The sequence below is a fragment of the Ceratotherium simum genome, chromosome 11 (assembly GCF_057802395.1).
Source record: "Ceratotherium simum simum isolate JZ-2026a chromosome 11, ASM5780239v1, whole genome shotgun sequence".
NCBI lineage: Eukaryota > Metazoa > Chordata > Mammalia > Perissodactyla > Rhinocerotidae > Ceratotherium > Ceratotherium simum.
The window spans coordinates 34747729-34772419 of NC_141910.1; the positions used below are offsets into that span (position 1 = coordinate 34747729).

General features: G+C 41.9%; 1 protein-coding gene across 3 annotated transcripts in view; it reads left to right on the plus strand.

The window, feature by feature from the left end:
- The window catches only part of LHCGR (luteinizing hormone/choriogonadotropin receptor), a 68886-nt gene that overhangs the window by 10125 nt on the left and 34070 nt on the right, over window positions 1–24691 (plus strand). For all 3 annotated transcript variants that reach the window (XM_087436798.1, XM_004436657.3, XM_087436797.1), the window contains exons 2-6: window positions 16793–16864; window positions 18847–18921; window positions 21828–21902; window positions 23935–24009; window positions 24098–24175. In XM_087436798.1, the coding sequence (XP_087292924.1) occupies window positions 21859–21902; window positions 23935–24009; window positions 24098–24175 (197 nt within the window). In that variant the 5' untranslated portion in view covers window positions 16793–16864; window positions 18847–18921; window positions 21828–21858. The remainder of the gene's footprint in view (window positions 1–16792; window positions 16865–18846; window positions 18922–21827; window positions 21903–23934; window positions 24010–24097; window positions 24176–24691) is intronic.

Consider the following 24691-nt stretch of genomic DNA (forward strand, 5'->3'; position numbering starts at 1 on the left):
CACTGCCACACAACACAGTTTAGAGAAGCCTAGAACCCCTCCAAAAGATTTTAGAGGTCTGGCTAGGTTTCGGGGTGGAGGTGGGAAGCAGGCACAACATAAGTACTGCTAGCATACTAAAGCTGGCTAGTCTTGCTCCCAAAAAGGAGCTAGTTGTCCAGGCTCTGAAACCTTTTGTCATCTCTGCAGGGTTCTGGAGAATCCTTGACTTCCTCCCTTCACATGCACTATCCTGGCATCCACCCCAGGAGTATCTTCTCCTAGACATTTAGACCCCTTAGGTCAGCAAGCATGCTGACATAAGGTCAGGCTTCCTGAGGATCATTTCACTGCGAGATGACCTCATCCTTCTGGTGAAGATCCTATGGAGGTGGAGCCTATAAAGGCCAAAATGGGATAACTTCTTCAGCATGATATGGTGACTTCAACATCAATATGACAAGAGAGATGCATAAGAAGGAATAGGAGGGTAGTTATTTTAAGGTAATGTTCCTCAAAGTGTGGTTCCAGACTAGCAGCATCAGCAACACCTGGGAAATGTTAGAAATGTACACTCTGCCCACCCCCCGACCTCCTGAATCAGAAACTCTGAGGATGGCGCCCAGCAGTCTGTATTTTCACAAGCTCCCCAGGTGACTCTGATGCACACTAAAGTTTGAGAACCAAGGTATTGCTCTCCATGGAGGATAATCTTCTGGAAGTCAAGAAGTATGTTTAAACTTCCTCATGCCATACACTTCCCTTCCCCCATGCTCTCCACCACACACACATACACAATACCTACTTATTGGAAAGGGAGCTGTGATCAAATTAAAATCCCAAACTCTGAGACATATGAAAATAAACAGGATTGAGAAAAGATTTTGGGGGGGGGGGGGCGGTCTTCAAAGAGGAATAGAGGAAGGACTCCATGGAGAAGAACAGACTGAGGATACAAAGGATGGGGAGGAATAATATTTGATGGAGTAAGACCTCAATGGGGATGGGAGGAGAGCATCAGTCTCAGATCAGAGGGGAAAGAAGGGTTAATCTTAGAAAGACAGAGATACTTCTGAGTCCTGGGGGAAGAAGACGGATGGGTAAAGGTGTAACTTAAAATTGAGATGAAGGATGGGAAAAGTGAACAGGTTCATACTGAAATCATCTCTTCTTGATGATAAATGAATGAAATAGTAAATAGTAATTAGAAGATAGAAAAATGCTGTGAATAACAAGTTATCAGAAGTTCCTAAAAAGAAGAGACCTGAAATTAAGAGATAAGGCTTCCGGAAGAACAGGGATGTGGTCTTGCACTGTTATCCACAGGGTTTGACTCTGCAGAGAGAAGGGCAGCACTCTCAGTTCTGGAGGTTGCAGGAGGTGAGTGCCAAAGAGCACCTTGGAATTCATCATCAGTCCCTCAATAATGCTAGTTTATGTTTTAATCATTTCAAGCCTTCATAGTCCTGCCTTCTAAGACTTCCATCTAAAGTCTCCATTTGGTTAAAAAAGAAAAAAAAAAAGAAACGTGGATAATAATTGCTTATCATGTACAAGCCCACTGCTTGCAAATTTTGAAAATGGCATCATTCAGTCGTTCATATCTTTCCACCGCTCCCATATTTAATTAAAAACTTAAGTATTTAGGGGCTGGCCCAGTGGTGCAAGTGGTTAAGTGTGCACGCTCCGCTGCGGTGGCCTGGGGTTCGCCGGATCCCGGGCGCGCAGTGACACACCGCTTGGCAAGCAATGCTGTGGCGGCGTCCCATATAAAGTGGAGGAAGATGGGCATGGATGTTAGCCCAGGGCCAGTTTTCCTCAGCACAAAAAGAGGAGGATTGGCAGATGTTAGCACAGGGCTGATCTTCCTCACAAAAAAACTTAAGTATTTAAAATCTAAAATGTGATACAAAAAATAGCCTCCCACGTGTTCACTCATTTTAATGGCGGAAAAAAAGTAAAAGAAAAAAATTGATTTTGAAAATTTCCTTGTCTTATTAGTTCCAGACAACTGGAAGGAGGGAGAAAGAAAAAAAATCTCACCTTGCCCATGGTTATATAAAGATCTTTGTCTCTATGACAACAGAAAGGTTCATCTGCTTGATATGGAAACAGCTTCTGAAAAATCTGTTAGTAAGAAAATGCTAATAATAATTATGGCAATTTATTTTTTGCATGTTGTGCCTACTGAACAGATATTTCACTTTTAGACTTTATTATAAGACACAATCCAGAGACTTTGGAAGAATAAAATGTGCTGTATCCATCAGTCCAGTGTCACAGGAAGATGTTAGTCTCTTGATGTCTTTCCTGAGTGTCTTTGTCCTCTCAACTTCAGTGGGAATCAGAGTCCAGAACAGTGTTCAATGGTTAGAGGGATGTACAGGTGGAGGACGTGGGTCCTATCCTTGAGGAACCCACATCTAAGTGGAAACATACCCAAGACACCGGTGTAGGCAAGGAGAGAGGCAACAAGGCTCTAAGGAATTCAGAGAATAGAACAATCGCTATGGATTGAAATCTCCAGGGGAAGGCTTCATGGGCCAAGGGTTATGAGGCTGAACCTTGGAGGAGAGAAGGGAAGAAGAGTTCAGGTGGAAGAACCACAGGTTAGAGTAGACTAGAAATTCCTTGCTGAGAAGCAAAGAATAAGGTTGAATGGATTCTTCCCTTTTTTTGCCTCTTCCAGGCTCTTTGGGGAATTTTTTTTCAAGTGAAAATATAAAGTCATCAGAAATATTGGATTAAATTACACAGAGGTTGTGCAAAAAGAAAAAAATCCCAGTATGTAGCTCTTGACTAATAAACTTTCAATCAAAGTCCTTCTTGGACAATTGATTACAAAGGCATTAAGTAAAAATCATGATTTGGAGTCACTTCCCCATGAAACTTTTCCCAATGTCCCCTCCCTGCCATACACACATAGTTACTTTGTACTTACATATATTTTTGCATATATCCCACCGTAATGTAACCATTTATTCAATGTGTACCTCTTCTGCTAGAGCAGGGTTTCTCAACTTCAGCATAATTGACATTTGGAGCCAGATAATCATTTGTTGTGGAGGGCTGTTCTGTAGACTGTAGGATGTTAAGCAGCATCCCTGGCCTCCACCCACTAGATGCCAGTAGCACTGCCCTCCCAAAATTATGACAACCAAAAATGTCTCTAGACATTTGCCAAATGCCCCCTGGGGGTTAAAGCCGCCCCCCCACACACACCCTGCCCTGTGGTTTTGAATCATTGTGCTAAAGTGAGAACCACTTTAAGAGGTTTTATTCAACTCACGATTCCCAGAATTTCGCAGGCATTGAGCCTCATGATGATCAAACTGAGTAGAGAGCTGAATTGGAATAATGAACCAAGGCAAAAAGGAAGCACGTATGTTAGTTAGCATGTACCACATTTAAATGTCATTTTAAAAATCTCCATCCTCGAGAGTAGAGAGGTGAGGGAGTGCTGTGGGGAGTGGAGGGAGTTCTTTGTGTTATGTCAACATCCAGGTCCCGGATTTTGCAGACCCCCCACTCTGTCCTTTGAATGGGTCATAGTAAACATATTAGCTTCAGAGAAGCAAGACTAGAAGCTTACCTATATTAGTATATCCCATCCAGGTTGTTTTAGTTTTTGTTGTTTGTTTGCTTTAACTCACTCATTAGAGAAAAATCAATCCCCAGCCCAGGATCCATTAAAACAAAACAAAACAACTACCAAGGCAGCCTGAATTGAGACCAATGGGTTCCCAATCCAGCACACCAGGAAAGAGTCCACAGGACAGAGGGAAGCCTACCAAGTTTTGCAAGTAGGACAGTTTGGCCCTCCCCTCAGCTTCGCTGCAGCTGGGACAAACAAAACAAATCTCAGAATTCAGAAAGCTCATGTCCCACCTCCCCACCCTACCCTCCACCAAAAAACCAGAGGCCCAAGGTAGAGGTTGATCTTGAACCTCAGTTCTGACTCAGCTCTGCCAGCTATACCTTCAAGGCAATTCTTAAACCTGGCTGTGTCTATAAACAGACTCCTACGGGGAAGCTTTGCAAGGAGTAGATTTTATTAGTTTAAAAATCATCCTTTTGGGGAAAGTGAATGATGGCCCCTAGCAGGACACTAAAAAGCAAGCAGCAGAATTCCCAAAATCTCAGTGGAAGTGGAGAGCCAGAAAGGTTCGCACGCAGATCCCTTTGGCACTGGACCCAGCTCCTCCCTTGGAGAGTAATAATTCCTTGGGTTTTCCGCCTTATTCTTTTTTCATTTCAAAAGCAGTAAGTCAGATTAATTCAGGGCTCTAGTTCTGCTCTTTTGCCCACCTCTATCTTCTTCCCAAGCCCCTCAATTTGGCTTCTTTCCATGTCTTTAAATGAGGCACAAAAGCTTTCTTTCCAAAGTATAATCTCCCAGAGTGGCGGCACCAGACGGTGTCTTGGCCATGTGTAACTCTGATCTTACACGTGGAATTTGAAAGCCAGTTGAATCATGGTGGAGAAAGGCCCTAATGTTCACTTCCAGACCAAGAGGACTGGCTCCGTGGGAGCATATGTGTTCTGTTCTGGCAGTCCCCCTTGGTGTGCGAAAAAATCACATTTAATGCAAGTTTTAGCAAATTTCCCACGGGCTATTTTTTTTTCTAAGAAGGAAATTAAAATAATCCCACCCCAGGCAGGTGGGCTCTCTGACTTGGTAGGCAGCTTCTAGCAGCTTCTCTACATGGTCATCATTTACTCACAGCTTCTGCCTCACTGAGAGATGACACCCCCTTCCAGCCAGCAAACTCACAGCTGCTCTCTGTGTGGCCCTGAACCACACCTGAACCACAGCTCTTTAATGCCACCTGAGCCAAATTCAGAAAAGTCCAATTTAGAAGTAAAACTCAACTTTCAGAATTAAGGCTTTATCCCTTGCTGTTGTTATATTTGTCCTCGACTCTGATGAAATGAAGTGACTCCTGGGTTCCTATTTCTACCTCATGAGCAGCAGCAGACAGAATTTTTGAGCCCTTGGTGGGGGCATGCTCTAGTATGACAGGGTAGGGTCCAATACAGCCCCCAAATTATCTGAGTTGATCAAAAGGACAAAGATCGACAGACCTGAGTTCTAGCCCCAGGTCCCCTTCCCATAATTTGCACTCTGGATCCTGGCTAGTGATAAAACCTCTGTGCTGTCTGTAAGAGGGGCGTGATGATTCCAGCCCCTGAGTGGGGTTGATTGTGGTGAAGATAAATGAGACAATAGACCCAAAAGTACTCGGAAATAAAGGTTTCACATAAGTACAAAGTATTATTGTAACAATCTGTTAATGCAGAGAAGACTGGAAAACCCACAGCCCGTATATGAGGTTGAACAGGACATATCTAGCGTCCAAGGGGCAAGCCTGATGGAATAGTTTTGTTGCTGGAAGGTGTTAATTAGAGAAAATGACCCACTAGGTCTTCTCAACTTGGAAGGTGAATAAGTTAGAATCCCAAAATAGCAGGGTTCATTATTGCCTGAAGTCTGATACACTGGTCTTTTCAGCCCAGACTGAGCTGCCTGTCAAATATGCCACCTAACACCTGATTAGAGGCTACTTTCTAATCGTTCAGTTGGGTCAGTCCTATCTGCCCAGCTACAGCAACCAAGCCTGTTCTGGATCCTTTCCTTGCCCCAGTCCCCATCCCTAAGCCTCAGTCTGGACACATAGAAAATCTTCAGGTCAGAATCTCTGACCAATCAGGAACTATGTACTGAAATGGACAAGACAACGTGCAGGCTCCAATGACGCTGCCCCCGCCCTCCAGGAGCTCATAGTCTTCTGGCCATAGGAGAGAGAGGACCAGTTCTCAGATGACTGCAGGGAAACGCAGAAGGTAATAAAAGCCAGATAAAGGTTATAAACAAAGTCTGGTAGCAGTTCAGAGGAGAGAGTGGTTCCTTCTAGCCAGAGTAACAAAGAAACCTTGGTGAAGGTATTTGAGCTGTAGTTCTTTAAGCCTCACTCTCTACAGGGGCAGTCGGGCTAATGTGGTTATTCCCTAAGCTCAGTCCTGGCGTTTGACACTGCCTTGAGACACCACTGGGGAATCATTATTCAAAGACTTCTGCTGTCTCACTGACCACCAACACATGCCCTGTTGTGTTATGATCATCGATGGAACAGTGGATTACTTCCCCTGGAAACCTTGAGTGGGGCTCTGATTAAGGCTTTTCTCATTTGCAAGCACCAGAAATCAGCTGTGACAAATTTAATCCTAAGAGATGAACTTAATAGAAGAATAAGGAGGTAGAAGGATAGAGGCAAGATCCAGAGAGAATTTGGCAGCAAGAGATCAGGGAACTTCTCTCTAGATTCCACCTTTACAATGAATCAGCTCCAAAGACTCCTTCCGTCTGTCTATTACAAGTTTTAAATTCCCAAGAGAGAGAATCTCATTGCCCATGCCCTGCCGCCGAGGCAGGAGCATAGGACCGCAGTCAAAGAGATGCTTCTACCCTGATGCAACCAGCAATGAGATGCTTCCAGAGAAGGGCATTTTTGAACCAAGCAGCCACACAAATTGGTGTCTGATAAGTTAGTGAAAAGTGAAGGCACGTATGCCGTAATTTCAGGCACTTCAAACCCATCCTCAGATAAATTAAAAGTACAGTCATGTGCCACTTAACAACGGATACATTCTGAGAAATGCATTGTTAGGTGATTTCGTCATTGTGCAGACATCATAGGGTATACGTACACAGGCCTAGATGATAGAGCCTACTACACACCTGGGCTATATGTTACTAATTTTATGGGACCACCATCGTATATGCGGTCCATCATTGATTGAAACGTCATTATGCAGTACATGACTGTGTGTGGTATATCAGTTGCAACCAGCTTTTACAGGCTCACTAAAAGAAAAAAAAAAGAAAGTTTTTAAGTGTCTAGAAACAGAAGCTTGTAATGAAAGAGCTTCCTGAAGCATATCTGCAATGTCACTGCCCTGACAACATAATAGTCTCTGCTTCTAAAAAATATTTTTGAGAAATCATTACAGATGATGTAACCTTCCCCCGGGAGAATTCAACATGTAGTTTTATCTACCAAAGTTATTCTTGTCATGTTATATTATTGCTAGAAGAATTCTAGTTTAGGGGGTAAAGATTGGGTTATTTTGCTTTATGTCTTTAGAAAACTTTAAATGGGTTTTGAGTAAGGGCTTAGAAGCATTTACCATCTTCCTCTGAGGCTTTATATTTTTAATTTAGTTATTGCACAAATGACTTGGAAAATCCATTATCCAGGGAATCTTCTTGAACATCTTGGTTCACGTTATAATTCATAAACTCCTTGCAGCTTCTTGGGTGCTCTGGAAAGACTGTCTTGGAGGAGAGTCACTCAAATTGCACTTTCCAATGAGAGAGTTCCAACTGACTGAACTGAACTTTTTAAAATCAATGAGCAAATGAGAACTCTGCAGAATGGCTCCCTAGAGTTGAAATATTTAATGGAATGTTGTCCTTTATCATTTCTTTAAAAGACTGTCAGGCGGGGCCTATAAGAGATACCTAAACCCAAAAGAAAGGTACCAAGTGGGAGTGTTTACCCTCCCTATTATAGATAGTTGTCCTACCTATAATCATTGGAGAGTCAAGAGTCAGAGACAAGTCATAGGCATTTTACAGACTTAAGGGTGACCCATGACAAAAAGAAGAGCCCATTCCAAAGTCTAGAACCCACCCTTCCAACCCCCTGCAACACTCTCCCAACTCCCCTCCCCTCAAGGAAATAGAGTTGTTATTGGATGTAGCTGAGGTAGCTTGAATCTTTCACAGTAAGCAGCTGTGAATTAAAAGTATTTATTGAGCTCTTGTGCTAGATGCTGTGTTAGTATTACATAAACATTTCCTTATGTAATCCCAACTATCTCTGGGGTAGTTAGCATCATCATCATTTTACAGATGTGGAATGAAGCTATGATTTGAAACCAGGCAATCTGGCTCCAGAGTCTATACTCTTCACCACCCCACTAGGCTGCTTCCAGAGAGAAACCACATGCAGTTGGTGATCAAGACACATTCCATAAAGTACATCGTGCCTGAGATAAACCTTTCACCAAGGGTATAATTTGACCAGCAGAGAAGGGTGAATGCGCCAGATGGTGGTGACAGTGTGAATGAAGGCAGGAAAGTGTGAGACAAGTTCAGGAAACACAATAGTTTGATTTGTCTAAGGAAGCACTGTCCAGTAGAAATATAAAGTGAGTCACATGTGTAATTTTAATTTTCTAATAGCTATATTTTAAGTTTTTAAAAGGTGAAATGAATTTTAACAAAATATTTTATTTAATCCAATATGTATAAAATATTATCATTTCAACATGTAATCAATATAAAAATTATTAATGAGATACTTCACCTTCTTTTTTCTTGCCAAGTCTTCGACATCTGGTGTGTATTTTACACTTACAGCTCATCTCAGTTCAGATTGGCCATATTTCAAGCGCTCAGTGGCCACATGTGGCTAGTAGCTGCCTTACTGGATGGACAACGCAAGTTTAGTGTATTGGTTATATGAAGGGAATAGTGGGTAATAGGACTGGCAAATGAAGTTTGAGCCTTTATTTCAAGGGCCTTGAATGCAAGGTTGAGACATTTGTAGATAAGTAGACAGGCCAAGGGGAGACACAGAAGATATCTGAGTATAATAGTGACATGGCGGGAGTTGTGAGGAATATTAATCTAGACTGGCCAGAGGAAACCCAGGATAGGGTGAGGAAAAACCAATTCAGGGACTATAGAATAGTCAAGGTCGAGAAAACAATGGCCAAGAAGAGTTGCAGTGGGAAAAGAATTAAGGGGCTGGAAGCAAGAGACATTGTGAAGGCAGAATCCACCAGACACTGGGTGTTCAATGATGGGACAGAGGAAATGTTCATATAGAGCACCTGGTAAATTCTCAAATAATAGTGCAGGAAAAAAAATGAGTAGTCATTAAGTTCCGAGGAGGACAGAGAAGAAAAAGAAAACCCACTCCAGTAGGCTCTGAAGCTTCACGGAGGAACAGGAATTTGAGCTGCATCTTTGAAGTTGAAGACTGTGAACATATGCCCTTAAGAAGCTGATGGATCTATCAGAAAGCTAGGTTTTCACAGAAGAACCAAAGGCTCATGTAGCAGAGTGTAACAAAACCCCAAAGGAACAGTACTCAGGTGATTTGATTAGTGAAGGACCCAGCACTGGACCAGGAATGAAGTGACCTAAGTTCTAGTCCAGATCTGCCACTGAATCGCTATGTGGTTTCAGGGACATCATGTTACTTTTCTTAAGATGCTCTGTCTGCAAAATGAGGGGTTGGACCAAACCACCTGCAAGTGGCCCTTTCACTCTGGGTGAGTCTAATACAATACGTGCTTAAAGGAATAGTGAAACAATAATCAAAACCACTTGGATTTATTTTTAAGGCGTGTTCCAAAATTTTCTGATGTAAAACTTAATGTATTGGATGTCCATCGATACTGACTTCATATTTTAGTTAATATTAAAGTCTCAGCTCCCTCTAGGTAAATGCTGAAGACAAGAGGCCAATAAATGAAGACATACCCTGTAATGAAGTCACCAAATAGATCAATGCATTTGTTTTGTTTTTTCTGTTTTTTTGTTTTTTGTGTGTGTGAGGAAGATCAGCCCTGAGTTAGCATCCATGCTAATCCTCCTCTTTTTGCTGAGGAAGACCGGCTCTGAGCTAACATCTATTGCCAATCCTCCTCCTTTTTTTCCCCAAAGCCCCAGTAGATAGTTGTATGTCATAGCTGCACATCCTTCTAGTTGCTGTATGTGGGACGCGGCCTCAGCATGGCCGGACAAGTGGTGCGTCGGTGCGCGCCCGGGTTCCGAACCCGGGCTGCCAGTAGCGGAGCGCGCGCACTTAACCGCTAAGCCACGGGGCCGGCCCAGATCCATGCATTTGAAAGCGCGAAATTTTAAAATCATTTGAAAAGGGGAAAGCCATTTTCATTTCATTCCAAGATGAAAGCAGGGTTTTATAATTACTGAGCAGCTTTGAAAAGAACAAAGAAATTCTTAAGTCTCTGTTAAATGTAAAACAAGGTCTTATGTAATAAAAACAAAAATATTAACATTTTTTTGAACTTAAATAAGGTTATGCTTCCCCTTCCCATTTCAACAAGTTCATTAGGCAAAAAAGCTTTGACCATCTCTTATTTCTCTCTTTTTCCTTCCCTCTGATTTTGTAGTGTTTTAAAAATTCAGGGTGTGTAGCTCTAGCAATAAACCTATTCATCTGTGAAAGATGGATGGATGTTTGTAGCTTTCTTACATCGATAATACAATTAGAGGGAAGTGAATAAAAATACTTTATTTCTTCTGTGATGGGCATAAGGAAAGGTAAAAGCTCCAGCAAGGTGACCAAAGACCCCATCCGGGTTTTGGAGACTCCAGTTTGGTGCTGGATTTCTTCCCTGGCTCTCATGTCCCTCTGGCCCTGCTCAGCTTGTGGGCTTCAGAATGTGGTCCTGCCCTGGGAACCATTGTGCACTCCAAGCTTCTCAAAACCAAGGGGAGGTGGGGAACCTACTGTTGTGACTGGTTATGCAATACCTGTGTTTAAAAGGAGCAAGTACATTAATTGAACCATATTTTCCATTTACCTAGGGAGTTTGCTATTTAAAGGAACCTTTCATTGAATCCTTCTGTAGAATGAAGAACCGTTTGATGATGCAAATGTCTTGATAGGTTTTTGTAAGCAAAGATTTCCAAATCTTGGGTTTCCTTGAAGGGGGACACAGAGCCCTCCTGACTCTGAAACTGTCCAGCTAACATTATTTTGAAGGTACATTAACAAGCCAGTGAGCTGGGCAAACTGGATCCTTCTAAGGTCATCTGTGTTATTAAAGTCAGAAGAGAAAAAGAGGGGGCCTAAGTCTCACCCTTGAGTACTCAAGAGATATTAGGAACAATTAGGAAGGACCTGATAATGTGGCATCATCCTCTTCAAGGTGATTGGGTTTATCTGAGTGCTATTTGCTTATCTGTAGATTGTTCCCTGTTGCTGGGCATGGACATAAGGTGCACTGGTGGCTTGGCAATTGGGGTTGGCTGGGACGAGGATTGAGTCAGGGGGCCAGATGAAAGAGCTGATGAGAAGGAGCTCTGAAGGTGGGATGGTCCTTCTAAGTAGTCCCACCTTGAGGCAAAGAGGCTCGGCCTTTATTCTATGCATTGACCAGTCATTGGATGAGGGCTACCCAGGAGAGATGTGATGTTGGGTGAGGTGGCAATCTTAGGTGGAGGGTAATTCAAGGATAGCAACTCAGCTCAGAGCTTCAGCTACCCACTCTCCCAGCAGCTGGGGGAATGAGTGCCTTAATCCTAAAGAGTGATTTTGGCAGCCCATCACAGCATCCACCACAGCAACTAACCAACTGCACTGTTTAGCCCCAGCACAGAGTCCCCATCTGTGCCAGGGGGCCCAGTTTGAAAGTAAGAACTCAGCAGTGAGAGATACCAGGTTGATCCTAACCAGATAGCAAGTAGGAACTGTTGTGAGTCAGCAGTTCTCTAAGGGACAGAGATAGAGGAATCAGGATCTGGTGATGGAGAAGAAGCGAAAGCAGGAGCTCCACTCCTAGATGGACTCTGGGGAGACCAGGCAGGCTACAGGATAATGAATCAAGGCAAAAATAAGCACCAACATGGTGTAAGGGGAGCAACTGTAATTCAAAGCACTGCAAGTGCACTCCTGCCCTCCAAATATTGTTGGGTTCAGTGTAGACAATTCAGAGAGACACAGGGCTTCACCAGAGTCATGACCAATCACAAGATCCCAGAACTAGGGTGAGCACTTAATTCCAGTCCTAAGGGGTAGAGACTGCTTCTGCTTCAACTTTAACCTATAACTAGAAAGGTTTAAGGACTTGCAGGTGGGATTCATCAATAGCTGGAGGTTCCAGAACTGCTGAAACCAAGGCAGCCTTTGTCATTCCATCTTAGTATTTGTTTCAACGTTGTGGCTAAGGTACTTGGGCAAGGTGGGATTTGGCCAAAATCCAGGTGTCACCTGTGTTGCATCATCCATTCACTTAAAAATCAAAGTTTAAAACTGTAAAAAGGACTGTGGAAATGTAATAAATATAAGTAGGTGCATGGTTCCACAGCCATAGTCTTCCACAGCCATCTCACTCACTATTCAAGAGGCAGAGAGAACTCTCCACCTGCAAGTTCAGCCACACATCTGCCCAGTAATGCTGGTTCTTTACCACCATCTGAGATGCAGAGTTTGGGAGTGTCATGCTCTTTAGCTGAGACAGAAAAGGGCTCTGCCACTCTTTCATTTTTCTTTGCTTTACGCATAGCTTTCATGCCCTTTCTAGACCCTGAACAGCAGAGCGGCTGAACTCTCCTTGCCTTTGGCCTCCCCCCACCCACCCACCCACACCATTCTCCTTGGCTTCTGCTCTCTATCAAATGACATTGACTAGACCTTTCCACACGAGTTCCTGAAGTTCACAAAATCCTTGCAATACGTGTGTATTCCTAACTTCAAAAAACAAAAGGAAGAAAAGAAGGAAGGAGGGAGGGGGAAAAGGGAGGGAACGAGGAACTTGACACACCATAATAAAGCTTTTTTCTCTTCCATTTGCTTCTCAGGTAGAGGGCTAATTTGATCATGCTTCACTCAAGTGACATTATCATTGGTCCATTCAATGTCCTTCTCTGGTTTTAGTTATTTATTTTATCCCCTTTTCCCATTTCCTTTTGACTCACCATAGGCAGCCATCCTAACGTATGTTTATATGTTTTCCTTTAAAATGTCTAATGTTTAGTGTGCATGTATTTCAATTCTGCATGTAGTATTTCATATATATCATTAATTTCTGACTAGTGTCTCAGCACCATGATTCTAAGATGCATGCATGCTGCTCTATGTGCCTTTAGACTCATGCTCCTAACTGCTGACCTATTAGTTAGGTGTGCACCATCCATATTTTACCATTCCCTCACTCAGTTTGCCTCACAGGTTGCCTCCAAGCGCCCCCTGATGCCACAATGCTGTGAAGAAAATCCTTTTACAGGTTCCCCTAAGTATCAGTGTGAGAATTTGTCTGGGATGTATATAGGAGAAGAACTGCAGGGTCATTGAGACAATTGTTCACATTGCTAAAAGTTTCTGGCATCATGGAAAGAATCATAAAAGCATCCATCAGAGAAGAAAGCACCTTCAAAGGTAATACATTCAAATGGTTGTTAGCAAATCACAGGCTATGTGAACAAACAAGTATAAATACAGGAAACAGACACTTGAATGCTTAGGAACTGCTGCCAATTGAAGATGAATCAGAAATGAAGCCATCCCTAAAATAAAAATATAAGTCAGTCAGTGGGAAAAAGTGTTGGATTCATAGAACCATATTCTCCACATCACTTCATGAGAATACATCTGTTATGAAAAGCTCAGTGCACCTGCCTCACCCCACCTATCTCCCCATTCTGTGGCCCCCAGACCTCTTTCTTGCCCCAGCGACATCCACAAAGCTACCTGCTCTTTGCTCAGTGGCTCTTTTATGGTGAGGACTCTATTTTTACTCTCATCACCTCTGCCTTTCTTGCTCAGCGGCATGAACATCAACTCTGCAAAATTTCATCTTGCACCACGGTTGTTCTGTAGTCATTGGGGATGGCCAGGGCATGATCTACAGCTTCCCTCACTTCCATCCAACCTTTGCTCCTCATCCCTCATCCCTACATCAATCAAAAGCTCAGGCAACCTCCCTGGTCAAATCTGAGCCAAACTGCTCTCCTGGGAGCCACACTGTACTCCCTTTTGGAAGAGGAGGCTGCCTGCTGAGAGACTCCAGCTTCTGGGCTCCATTTGCATGAATAAACAGCTCTGAAGGGTTCAGTTGAAGCTTTTATGTAAACACCCTCCAAAATATGTTCTGTACTGCATTATCCCAGCAATAAAGATTCTGGAATCAGAATTTGGCTGTCAGTTTTATTGATGTTGCATGGGGTACAGTAGAATACAGCTTTCTCTTCTGGAAATTTATTGACTTGGCAGTGCAGAGAGCAATAAAACTGTGTTTTTAATCAGTAAGCCAAGCGGACATGATTCCAGAAGAAATATAGGAAGCAAACATGCCATCGTAAGATTTCTCCCTCCCGCTGTCCCTGTTCTTCTCAGATGCCCTGTTAAATAAGTTTGGGTGTTGAACAATATGAGTGATAGGACTGTCTTCAGGCATAGAATCAGAGGACCAAGTTTGGATTACTTCCTCCAGGTTATACCATCTCTAAGAGACTGTTGAGTGAAAGCAATTTTCTGAAATGAAATTTCTCTGCATTAGCCCCTAGAGAGGAACTGTGGTAAGCTGCTTTGCACGAGGAAGAGAGAGAATGAGACATGACTCCTCTCAAGAGAAGCAAGGTTACAATGCCTGTCCCTCCATCTTGCTCACTGAGAGAGTAGGGTACCTGGGTATAGATCTAAAGGAAATGAATTCACTATCTCAGAGATATCTGCACACCCATAATCATTGCAGCATTATTCACAATAGCCAAGATATGAAAATAACCTAAATGTTCTTCAACGGATGAATGGATAAAGAAAATGTGGTATATGTATATACAATGGAATATTTTTCAGCCATAAGAAAGAAGGAAATCCTGCCATTTGCGACAGCATGGATGAACTTGGAGGGTATTATGCTAAGTGAAATTAACCAGACCAAGAAAGACAAATACTATGTGGTATCATTTATATGTGGAATCTAACAAAAAAACAATTTCATAGAAACAAAGAATAGAACAGTGGTTGCCAGGAGCTAGGGAGACAGGAAAATGGAGAGATGTAGGTCAAAGGGTACAAACTTTCAGTTATGAGAAGAATAAGTTCTGAAGATCTAATGTACAGCATGGTGACTATAGTTAATAATATGGTGTTGTATACTTGAACGTTGCTGAGAGTAGATCTTAAGCATTCTCACCACTCACACAAAAAAAAGAATTAACTATGTGAGGTGATGGATGTGTTAATTATCTTACTCTTGGTAATCATCCCACAATGTACATATATATCAAATCATAAGGTTGTACACTTTAAATGTATACAATTATATTTGTCAATTATTCCTCAGTAAAGTTGGAAAAAAATAAAAAAGAGAGAGAGTGGGTTAGGAATCACATGCTTCGGCCCAATATCACATAGTGGAATGAACATTTGAACTCAGTCTGCATGGTCCTGTTACCTTGTGCAGGTTACTAAATCTCTTTGTAATTCCGTTTCTTCTGCTATCAAAGAGAAATGCCCATTGTTAAGTGGATAAAATAAAGTTAGAGGTGAGTGTGCATAACTCACACAGCACCTTAACACCAGCAGCAAGTCCATTTTTGGACTGTAAAACATCTAACTGATGCAAATCTGCTCATCATGGAGGAAGTATTCTTTCCTAGCAGCGAAGGCAGTCTCTGCTTCATAGACACATGAAAGCAAGGCAGCATCTCCCACCCCTGTTCTCATATTCCTGACATTCACTTCCCAGCTGAAATGTCCTGATCCTCTTCTCTCCTCTCTGCCAGTCCTTGGCCCAAAACCTTGAACCACTGTAGTTGCTTCATAAATGTTGGTTGAACGTTCCTCCCTGCCTTACAGATGATTTCTCCTGAGTTATCTTAACCCCAGGTTCCTTTAGCACTCGTACATCATCCTGTTCTGGTTTTGCTATTGCTGAGTAATTGCTCTTTTCTCAACTCTTATGTAATGCATAACATTTATCTCAATTTGAGAATACTTAGATTGTTCCTCTGGATACAAGCTAGTGTCTGTAGGAAATGTACTATAGATGTTCCCCCAAAATGGCATGAGATGTCCATGTGATTTAACCATAGGAGCAAGTGGTCTGGTTGGGATAATATTGAAATAGGGTACCTGGGGAAGATGATATAGATCAAAATAGGAGCATGTTCAGGCTGGCCCCATAGCTTAGTGGTTACGTGCACGTCACGTGCTCCGCTACTGGCGGCCTGGGTTCGGATCCCAGGCGCGCACCGATGCACCGCTTCTCCGGCATGCTGAGGCCGCGTCCCACATACAGCAACTAGAAGGACGTGCAACTATGACATACAACTATCTACTGGGGCTTTGGGGAAAAAGAAAAAGAGGAGGAGGATTGGCAATAGATGTTAGCTCAGAGCCGGTCTTCCTCAGCAAAAAGAGGAGGATTAGCACAGATGTTAGCTCAGCGCTGATCTTCCTCACAAAAAAAAAAAAAAACAGGAGCATGTTCTTAGTGAATCTTTCCTTCTCCTGCCTGCCTAGTTTCCAGTTGTATTTTCACCATTCATTTCTCCATTCTACCCAAAATAGTTTCTTTCCCATCCTCCCAACCAAGCCTGTAGGGCCACTCTAGAACTACATATTAACTATTTACTTGGTGCCAAGCCCTGTCCTTTACATACGTTATCTTGATTAATCATAGCAACCCTATGAATTAGGAATTATTATTTCAATTTTTTAGATGAATAAACTGAAACAGAGGGCTGAAATAACATGCTCAAGGTCACATAGCCAGGTAGTGGGAGAATGAGGATTTGAACCTGGGTGTGTCAGATCCCAAAGTTCAGGATCTTCACCGCAAAATTACACACTCTTTGATAAATACCAAGAATGTCATAGCACATCTCTTTATTGATATAAGTTAGAATTCTCAACCTGAATCCAGTTGTTGGGAACTCTGTAGTTCACATACATACAAACATACACACACACACATTTTATTCATGAACTTAAAATGTACTTAATCTTAAATCTTAAACTCTTGGCTTTCCTTTTTTCTTTTCTAGATCACTCACCTATCTTCCTATTAAAGTAATCCCATCTCAAGCTTTCAGAGGACTTAATGAAGTCGTAAAAATGTAAGTAAGATACTACATATCAAAAGACATTCATAATTGGAATAATAAATTTTTCCTAAGAGAAAACATAGTTGAAAGGGGATAATTTTTCTGGGAGAGAAATTATGTTTAGGAAACACTAGAATTTTTATTTTTATAATACAAATAATATCTAGGGACCTTTGAAAAAAAGGTATGATTTCCAAGAGTCATTAAAATCCAGATAATTAACCTTGCTTCAATGAACTGAATGCATTTTGATAAGTGATGATAAACTTCTCAAGTAGAAAACAAGATAGATTCCAATCATAAAAATTCTCCTTCTGCCAGAGCAGCTAGTCGCTTGTGTCATATTTTTAGATAACACCCACATAGAAGAAAATGTGTTGGAAGTTTATTGTGCCTCAGAAGATAATCTTTGTATCTAAAATATAATAATTGTATGACAAAAACACAGTATTTCTAGCCATACTGATAAAAGGCATTTATCAAAAGTGTAAAGCAGCCTGATAATGCAGTGTGAGCTCACATTGTGTCAGAGGTAACTTCAATCCTTTGTCCCTGGGTCTCAGCTTCTAGGGCACAAGCCCTCATACGTGGAGAGAGAACTTTCTCAGGAGTCCAAGTATCCCAGCATCCCTCCTTAATGTTAGTCTGAGACAAAGGACCTTAGAGGCCATTTAGTTCCCAGAGAACATCTCTGATTTTAATAATGCACTGGGCTTTCTAAGCAGATTTGCATCTCTAAAGAAGATGCTATACTTATCAATCCTAGCTCCTTGGGTGCTCCTTAGGGTATTAGCAAGCAATGAGGTATTTTTTTAAATTCCTCAAAAATTAGTGCACATTTTCGGAAATTCACTGCAGGTTACAGAAATGTCAGTTTGCTTGAACCTAACCCTTACTCTTCTGCTCTCAAGTTTAAAAGCTGAGTTTTGATAACTTTTCATGCATTAAGACCTCCTAGTGAGAAAAGCAACCCCAGTTAAATAAGCAAACCATTAGGAAGGAATAAGATGAATCAGCCCAGAAACAATCCATTACTGTGTTGTTTATAAAAGACATTAACTGCCTTAGGCTCAGCCTATCTGTGGGCTAAAGCTCTCATCAAGTCTGAAGCCTTCGGTGAATGCTAACCTTAGAAATATGCAAATGTACAATTTGTGAATTGGAGACTTTTTTCTCAGCTGGCAGCAAATGGTAGCTTATGTTGGGGTTTTAGGGTAACTTTGACATTACCTACATGCTTAGCAGTAGTATATGGCAAAGCTGGTTTCTTTTACTTTTGTGTCTTTTTTAAAAAATTAATTCATTCATTAATCCATTCATTCATTCATACCCTATATGCCAGGCAATATGAAGCCACAAGGGATTCAAGAATAGAACAAGACATACTCTTTGTCCTCAATTTGCTAACAGAGTGAGAAAAACAGTCACAAGTTACAACCCAAGAAGGACACTATGTGCAGGAGTTGACCACTTGGCAATTCCCTCAGAACAGAATTTTGGGCAAAGGGTAAAGCATTACAAAACAATGAATTCAACCCAAATTTAAAGCTCACTAGAGTGATGGAAGTTTGGAACCCAGACATCCTGATCCTGGTCCTGAGCCTTCCTATAAACACTATTTGCCTCTCCTCTCAGAGCCTCAATTTCCAAAGCTATAAAACAAGGGAATCTGACTAGACTTTCTCAGAGGGCCTGTCCACTTCTAACATCTGTGACTCTGAGTCATAGATAAACAAGAAAAACCTGTCACATAAACAAGAGTTACTGAAACTTGCATTTCAACTGCACCTGAGTTGTAGATGTCCATCTGTGCTCCTAAAGGAAGATGTTACACTTTATGGTGCGAAGACAATTTAAGGCATCCCTGCTCTTTTTTAAAAGGACACAGTGGAGCCCCCAGATGTTGGGTCATACACACAGCTTATTATCGTGTAGACATGGTCATTTCTTTCATGTTTCTTGTTTGTTTTTTTTTTTTCTTTTCTCTCCCCTAGTGAAATCTCTCAGAGTGATTCCCTGGAAAAGATAGAAGCTAATGCCTTTGACAACCTCCTCAATTTGTCTGAAATGTAAGCGTCAGCTAACAGATAGTTTATTGCTGTACACTATTACCTCGCTGGCTGGAGTCCACTCGGTATTTGTATTCAAGCATCCACTGCTAGGAATCCAAGAGGAAAAGACTACAGCAATTACTAGGTCTGGGCAGCCACTAATTTCTCTCACTGCAGTGGCCTGAAGGTTGCCATGGTGACAACTGCTTCTCCCTGGGATCTGTATAAACTCTGAAACATCACAACACAAAGTTGGAAATTAAAATTGGCATTGTGGAGTCCTGCCAAGTAGCTCTTACCTTATGGAAGGGAGGGTATGGAGTACTTGAGGGGAAAATTTGGAAAGGAATTAGAGGTCATGAATTAGTTCTTTGGAGGCTGTTTGAGCATATTCATTTATTCAGTAAATCGTTCTTAAATACCTACCATGGAAAAGCCCTGTGTTGGGCATGTGTGTGTTTGGTTTGTTGGTGTTATTGTGATGTTTTAGAATTGATTCTTAAAAATAATCCTTTCCAAATCCTTTCTCGAATTTATAAAAAGGATAGGAGAAGACTGGCTCAATTCAGTTTTCAGGTGATGAACTGGTGGCCCAAAGAGGTTAGCTGATTTGCTTTTTGTCACACAGCAAGTTAGTGCCAGAGCTGGGACTATAAATCAGGTCATGTGACTCCTTACTGCTGCCTTATTTGGCCCAAACCTTTGGCCAGACAGTTGTTGTTTGGCATTTATTTCCTCTAGGTTATATCATTTAATCCTTATAGCTACCCTGCAACTTGGGATAATTATCCCTTTTGTTCAGGGGAAGGAATGGAGGATCAGAGAGGTCAGTAACTTGACCAATGTGGCACCTTAGACGATAGCAGGGCTGGGATTCAACTCTGGCCTGTCTTTCTTCAAAGCTCGTGCATTTTCCACTATACGACAAGGCCTCCCTCTGAATGGTAGAATTAGCAATTACCTAAAGACAATAATTAATTGCTAGGTATGTGAGTACCCACCACATGTGCAACCAAGGGCCAAGGGCTCCTGGAATACAGAGAAGGTAAAATACAAATCTCCAAATGACAGCATAGCCAGGGAGGTGAGACTAACTCACCAAACGATTATGAGGAAATCCAAAATAATGGGTATTTAAGTGCAAAAGGTATAGCCTGGACTTTGCTGTGAAGTAGAATTTTGGTGGGTGGGGGGTGGGGGTGGGGTGGCGGTGGAATCATTACCACTAAAGATGACAGACCTATCCCAGACCTGGAATTCTACAGTTTTAACAGACTTCCCAGGTGATGCTGCAGCACAGCTTATAGTGAGAAGCACCAGAGTAGCTTAAGATAAATAAAGCTGCTCATGATGCAAAGGAACATTTATCAACAGAAAGAAAAACAAAGTGCTTTATGGGAAAGTTTATGGACTTTTCCCAAGGAGGGTCCTGAGACTAGGAAGTTGGGTCCACACAGGCTCTCTTTCCTTTGTTCACAGCAGTATCCCCAGCACCTAGAACAGTCCTGTCACATGTAGGTGCTCAATAAATGTTTGTTGAATGAATGTATGGCTGAGTGGTCTAAGGTCAGACCCCAAAAGACTCTTAAGAGATAAAATTCCCTTCCATCCCACCCACATAATGCCTTATATGGCCCATGATTGCTTGACTCAGTTGTAAAAATAATTACAACAAAACGTCACTCGCCTCTAAAGAATCAAAAGGACATAAAAGATGGAAATAGCACCAATCATGGATAACTATGGTAAGGTGGAATGATCATAGACTTGGAGTCAGAAAAACTGGGTTCACCTCCAAGTTCTGCTGCTTCTAAGCTGTGTGACTAGAGACAAATTCAACTTCCTGATTTCATCAACTATAATAATAATTGTTAACATTGGTTGAAGCCTTACTGTGAACCAAACACACACATTTACTCCTCAAAAACCACCCGATGAGGAAACCCAGCTTTAAATACAATTAGTAAAACCAGGATGTAAAACCAAGCTCACTCCAGAGTCTGCCCACCTAACCAATACACTATATTTTCTCTATAGAACAAAAGTGATTATCATTTCCTCAGGGGTTGTTGGAGGGTTAAAAAAGCCAAAGGCTTTTCCTGGCCTTTTATTGAATCCAAAGTAGACACAACCCGGCAACTGTGGCTACTTCTCAAAGGGTCAAAGTCACTGGGGGAACTGGAGTGAAAGGCAGTGGCTCCACTGTGGTGTTATGGCTGTAATTTTATACTTTGCTAAGTCCTGCCTTGTACATCATCTCTACCTATTCTATTACTCCTTACCTACCAACCTGTGAGGTAGGAAGAGTGCGTATTATTATTCTGATTTTACAGAAGGGAACACTAGCTCAGGGAAGTTAGGAGGCTGGGCATCATCATACAACAAATTATCTACAGAATGGGCATAAAATCCCCAAAATCCAAGCCCCTGGACTCTGCCCTGGCTGTTCCATAGACTGGGTGCCCATCTGGATAATTGGTCAGAGTGGCTGCTATCCCAATATGGAGAGAACCAATTTGCCTACAAGACGGAGCAGCTAATTTGCTCATCTCTCCTGGGATGGGAATCTTCCGTCACCCACAGCGTGCAGGCTCCATGGAGGGACAAGACCTACTTGGCCAGGAGCCCTGGACATTGATGCTGCCTGGGGGTCGGGGGGGGGGGGGTGTGTGGAACAGACTCCCCGCTGTGATGCTTACACCGGCCTCAGCAGGTTGAGAGCAGAGCTTCCTGGAAATAACCAACTGGCTCTTACCATGCCATTTCCATCCCCAGGGTCTTAGGAGCTCATTTAAAGCATATTAAAGTCACTTGATTTTGTTGATGCCATTTTCAGCCAGCATCCTCTGGTGACCATGATCTCATGCATTCCAAATAATACACATCTAGTAAACTGCTGCCTGTTTTTTTCTCTCTCTTTACAGACTGATCCAGAACACCAAAAACCTGGTGTACATGGAGCCTGGAGCATTTACAAATCTCCCCCGATTAAAGTACCTGTGAGGAATTTTCCTTTTTAAGCAATTGGGAAGGGAAAGATGGGCATCTGATGAAAATCAAAACAATTAAAAGGCTGGGAAGAATTTTTAACCATATACGTAGCATTATTTGCATGTCCATCTTCAGCCTTCTGATTTAATCAGCATTTCTTGCCAGCCACCATGCTGGGCGCTTTCACATACGTGTAAGCGGTTCCCAACGTTTTCTCTGTCCCAAACACCCGAGAAGTATATCACCCCTTTGCAGTGATTTTCAAAGCTGGTGGTGGAATGGGAGGTAATGACACTTTAAAAACGGTAAAAAAAAAAAATCTCTAAGGTGAGGTGGTGATGTGGGCAGAGCATGGGTGACAGTGGGAAGGGCAATTCTGATTTGACCCCCATCCCTGGTTGAGAATGACTGATCTTCTTTATCTCAGTTGTTTATTCATTTATTAAATGAAAATTTTGTAAGTATTGCCTTGAGGAAGGCACTGTGCAATATAAACTAAATTATTATTTTCTACTTCCCATTAAATATAAGTCCACTAGTCAGAATTGTAAGTTGAGTACCACTGTAGCCCGGCAGATTCATTGCCTTGCCAGCAATACCAAAATTCCTGAAATGTGATACAATCTATACATTTATCACTGTGGATCTTCTCACATACCAAGTAATCACTTATTCACACAGAAAAATTTAAATCCTTCCAGCATAGATATCCTCTCTCTCTTCTTCCTGATAAATTAAATTCTATAAGATCTCCAGAGGATGTGAAGTCCACAAACCCTATCACCTTAAAAAAAAAAAAAAATAGAGGGGAAGAGAGACATATCTCTGGTGTTCCATATCATCTGTGCAGTCTTGCCCTGGGGCCTCCTACAGGAGCTGTTGCTGGAACGAGCATAGCTCCTTTGGCATCTCTAACACTGGACGATTCCTAATCCAAGCGTTGTGCTTTTCCAAACCTCCAAGGGGTCCACAGGACACATAAGCATCTGCAGCATTTCCAACCACTTTGGAAAAACAAAGAAAATCCCAGAACCAAATTTGACCACTGCAACCCCTTCTTATCTAAGAATCATTGTCTTGATTAAATAGCATTTTCACACAAAAAATGTGATACTCCCCCAACCCCAGTATGCATTGCAGTTTAAGCCCACACTGCTATCACCACCCACAGGGAGGGCAAGGATTCGGTGTGATTGGGGTAAGAGGTAAGGAGGAGAACCAGAGAGAACCCAAAGAGAAACCTGACTTCCTTTCAGTGTCACCAGTGCCAGGCAGTTCCCGTCAGTTGTCCAGAGTCCATGACTGGTGAATTTAAAACTCATCTGGGGGTAATCCAGATGCCTGGTCCTGTTCTTGTGTAATAAAATATCCTTCAATTTAACCTATCACTGAAGCCTCTATCTGCTATGAAGTTTAAATAAAAGGTAGGAGGAAAAGAAGAGGATCCTGGAGTAGCTCTAATAACCAAAAGAATGTTTAATGATTTCAGTGAGATACAAGGAAGAACTTCCTGAATTGCAATGTAGCTATTTATTTAAATGTAGCTTCCTTTATTTAAAGGAAGATTTTTAATGATGAGGGATATGGATTTCTCACATGGAGATTAATCTTCCTGAAGTGTTTGAGTTAAAACCTATTCCAAAGTAGAGGGATGCTTTCTAGAACTATCAAGAGCATAGAATAAACTAATTGCCAAAAGGAAATAGAATGCAATACAATAGGAAAATGCAATTGATACAGTAGGAAAAGACAGGCTAGAAATATAAACATAAATGAAAGAGACCTGAAAGTTTGGTCCTAGCCCCTAGATTTCTAAATAGGAGTCATTAGAGCAACTTCTTCCATGGTGTTAGGGGCTTTTAAATTCTGACAATCTTCAACAGCAAAAAATGTTACTGATAAAGCCAAACTCAATATTTTTTAATTTAATGTGAAAATGGTATTTGCAAAGTGCCTTTCTACTGCTTTTATCTTTATGCCTTAATAACAATCACTTTTACTCACTCTCTGCCCACAACCCCACTCTGCCCCAAATCACAGGAGCATCTGTAACACAGGCATCCGAAAGCTTCCAGATGTTACGAAGATCTTCTCCTCTGAATTTAATTTCATTCTGTAAGTACCAGGCTGATTGCTATGCATAGCAGTTTCCTATTTGCAGCTAAAATTTGGAAAGTAAATATTTCTCATTTCATTCCTCAAGGGAAATTTGTGATAACTTACACATAACCACCATACCAGGAAATGCTTTTCAAGGGATGAATAACGAATCCATAACACTGTGAGTAAACTCCCAGATTCCTGTTCTGCCATAACAGCCTCCTGCTATTCTTACTTCTAACTTGAGGTGAGCTCTTTCTCATCTTTTACCACATTCCTCACTTGCTGGTGACATTTTTTTGACCTAAAATGTCAAGGATGAGAGAAGTTGTGTGGGATGGCAGCTGGGTCATATGTTCTCATGACAACCAACCAAGCCATTCAGTTTAAAATTAATCAAATGGGCCCTGAGGATTTACAGTGACCGAATTTCCAACTGATGAAATTGTTCACTGCATCAGTGGAACGCTTTGAAGCTGGGAAGAGACAGCCTGGAGCGGAGTGGCTGCCCTGGTTAAAAGAGAGCACAGAAATTTCAAGTTTCAACGAGAAGAGTTTGGAAGGATAGTCTCCAAGTAGGTAGAGTAGGTTGATCAATGGACCCCGCTCTCTCTCTCTCTCTCTCTGATTTTTCACCTTCCCCCTGGGACCTGCTCCCTTTGTTTCTGAAGTAACACCATCTATGCCCATTCCCTAC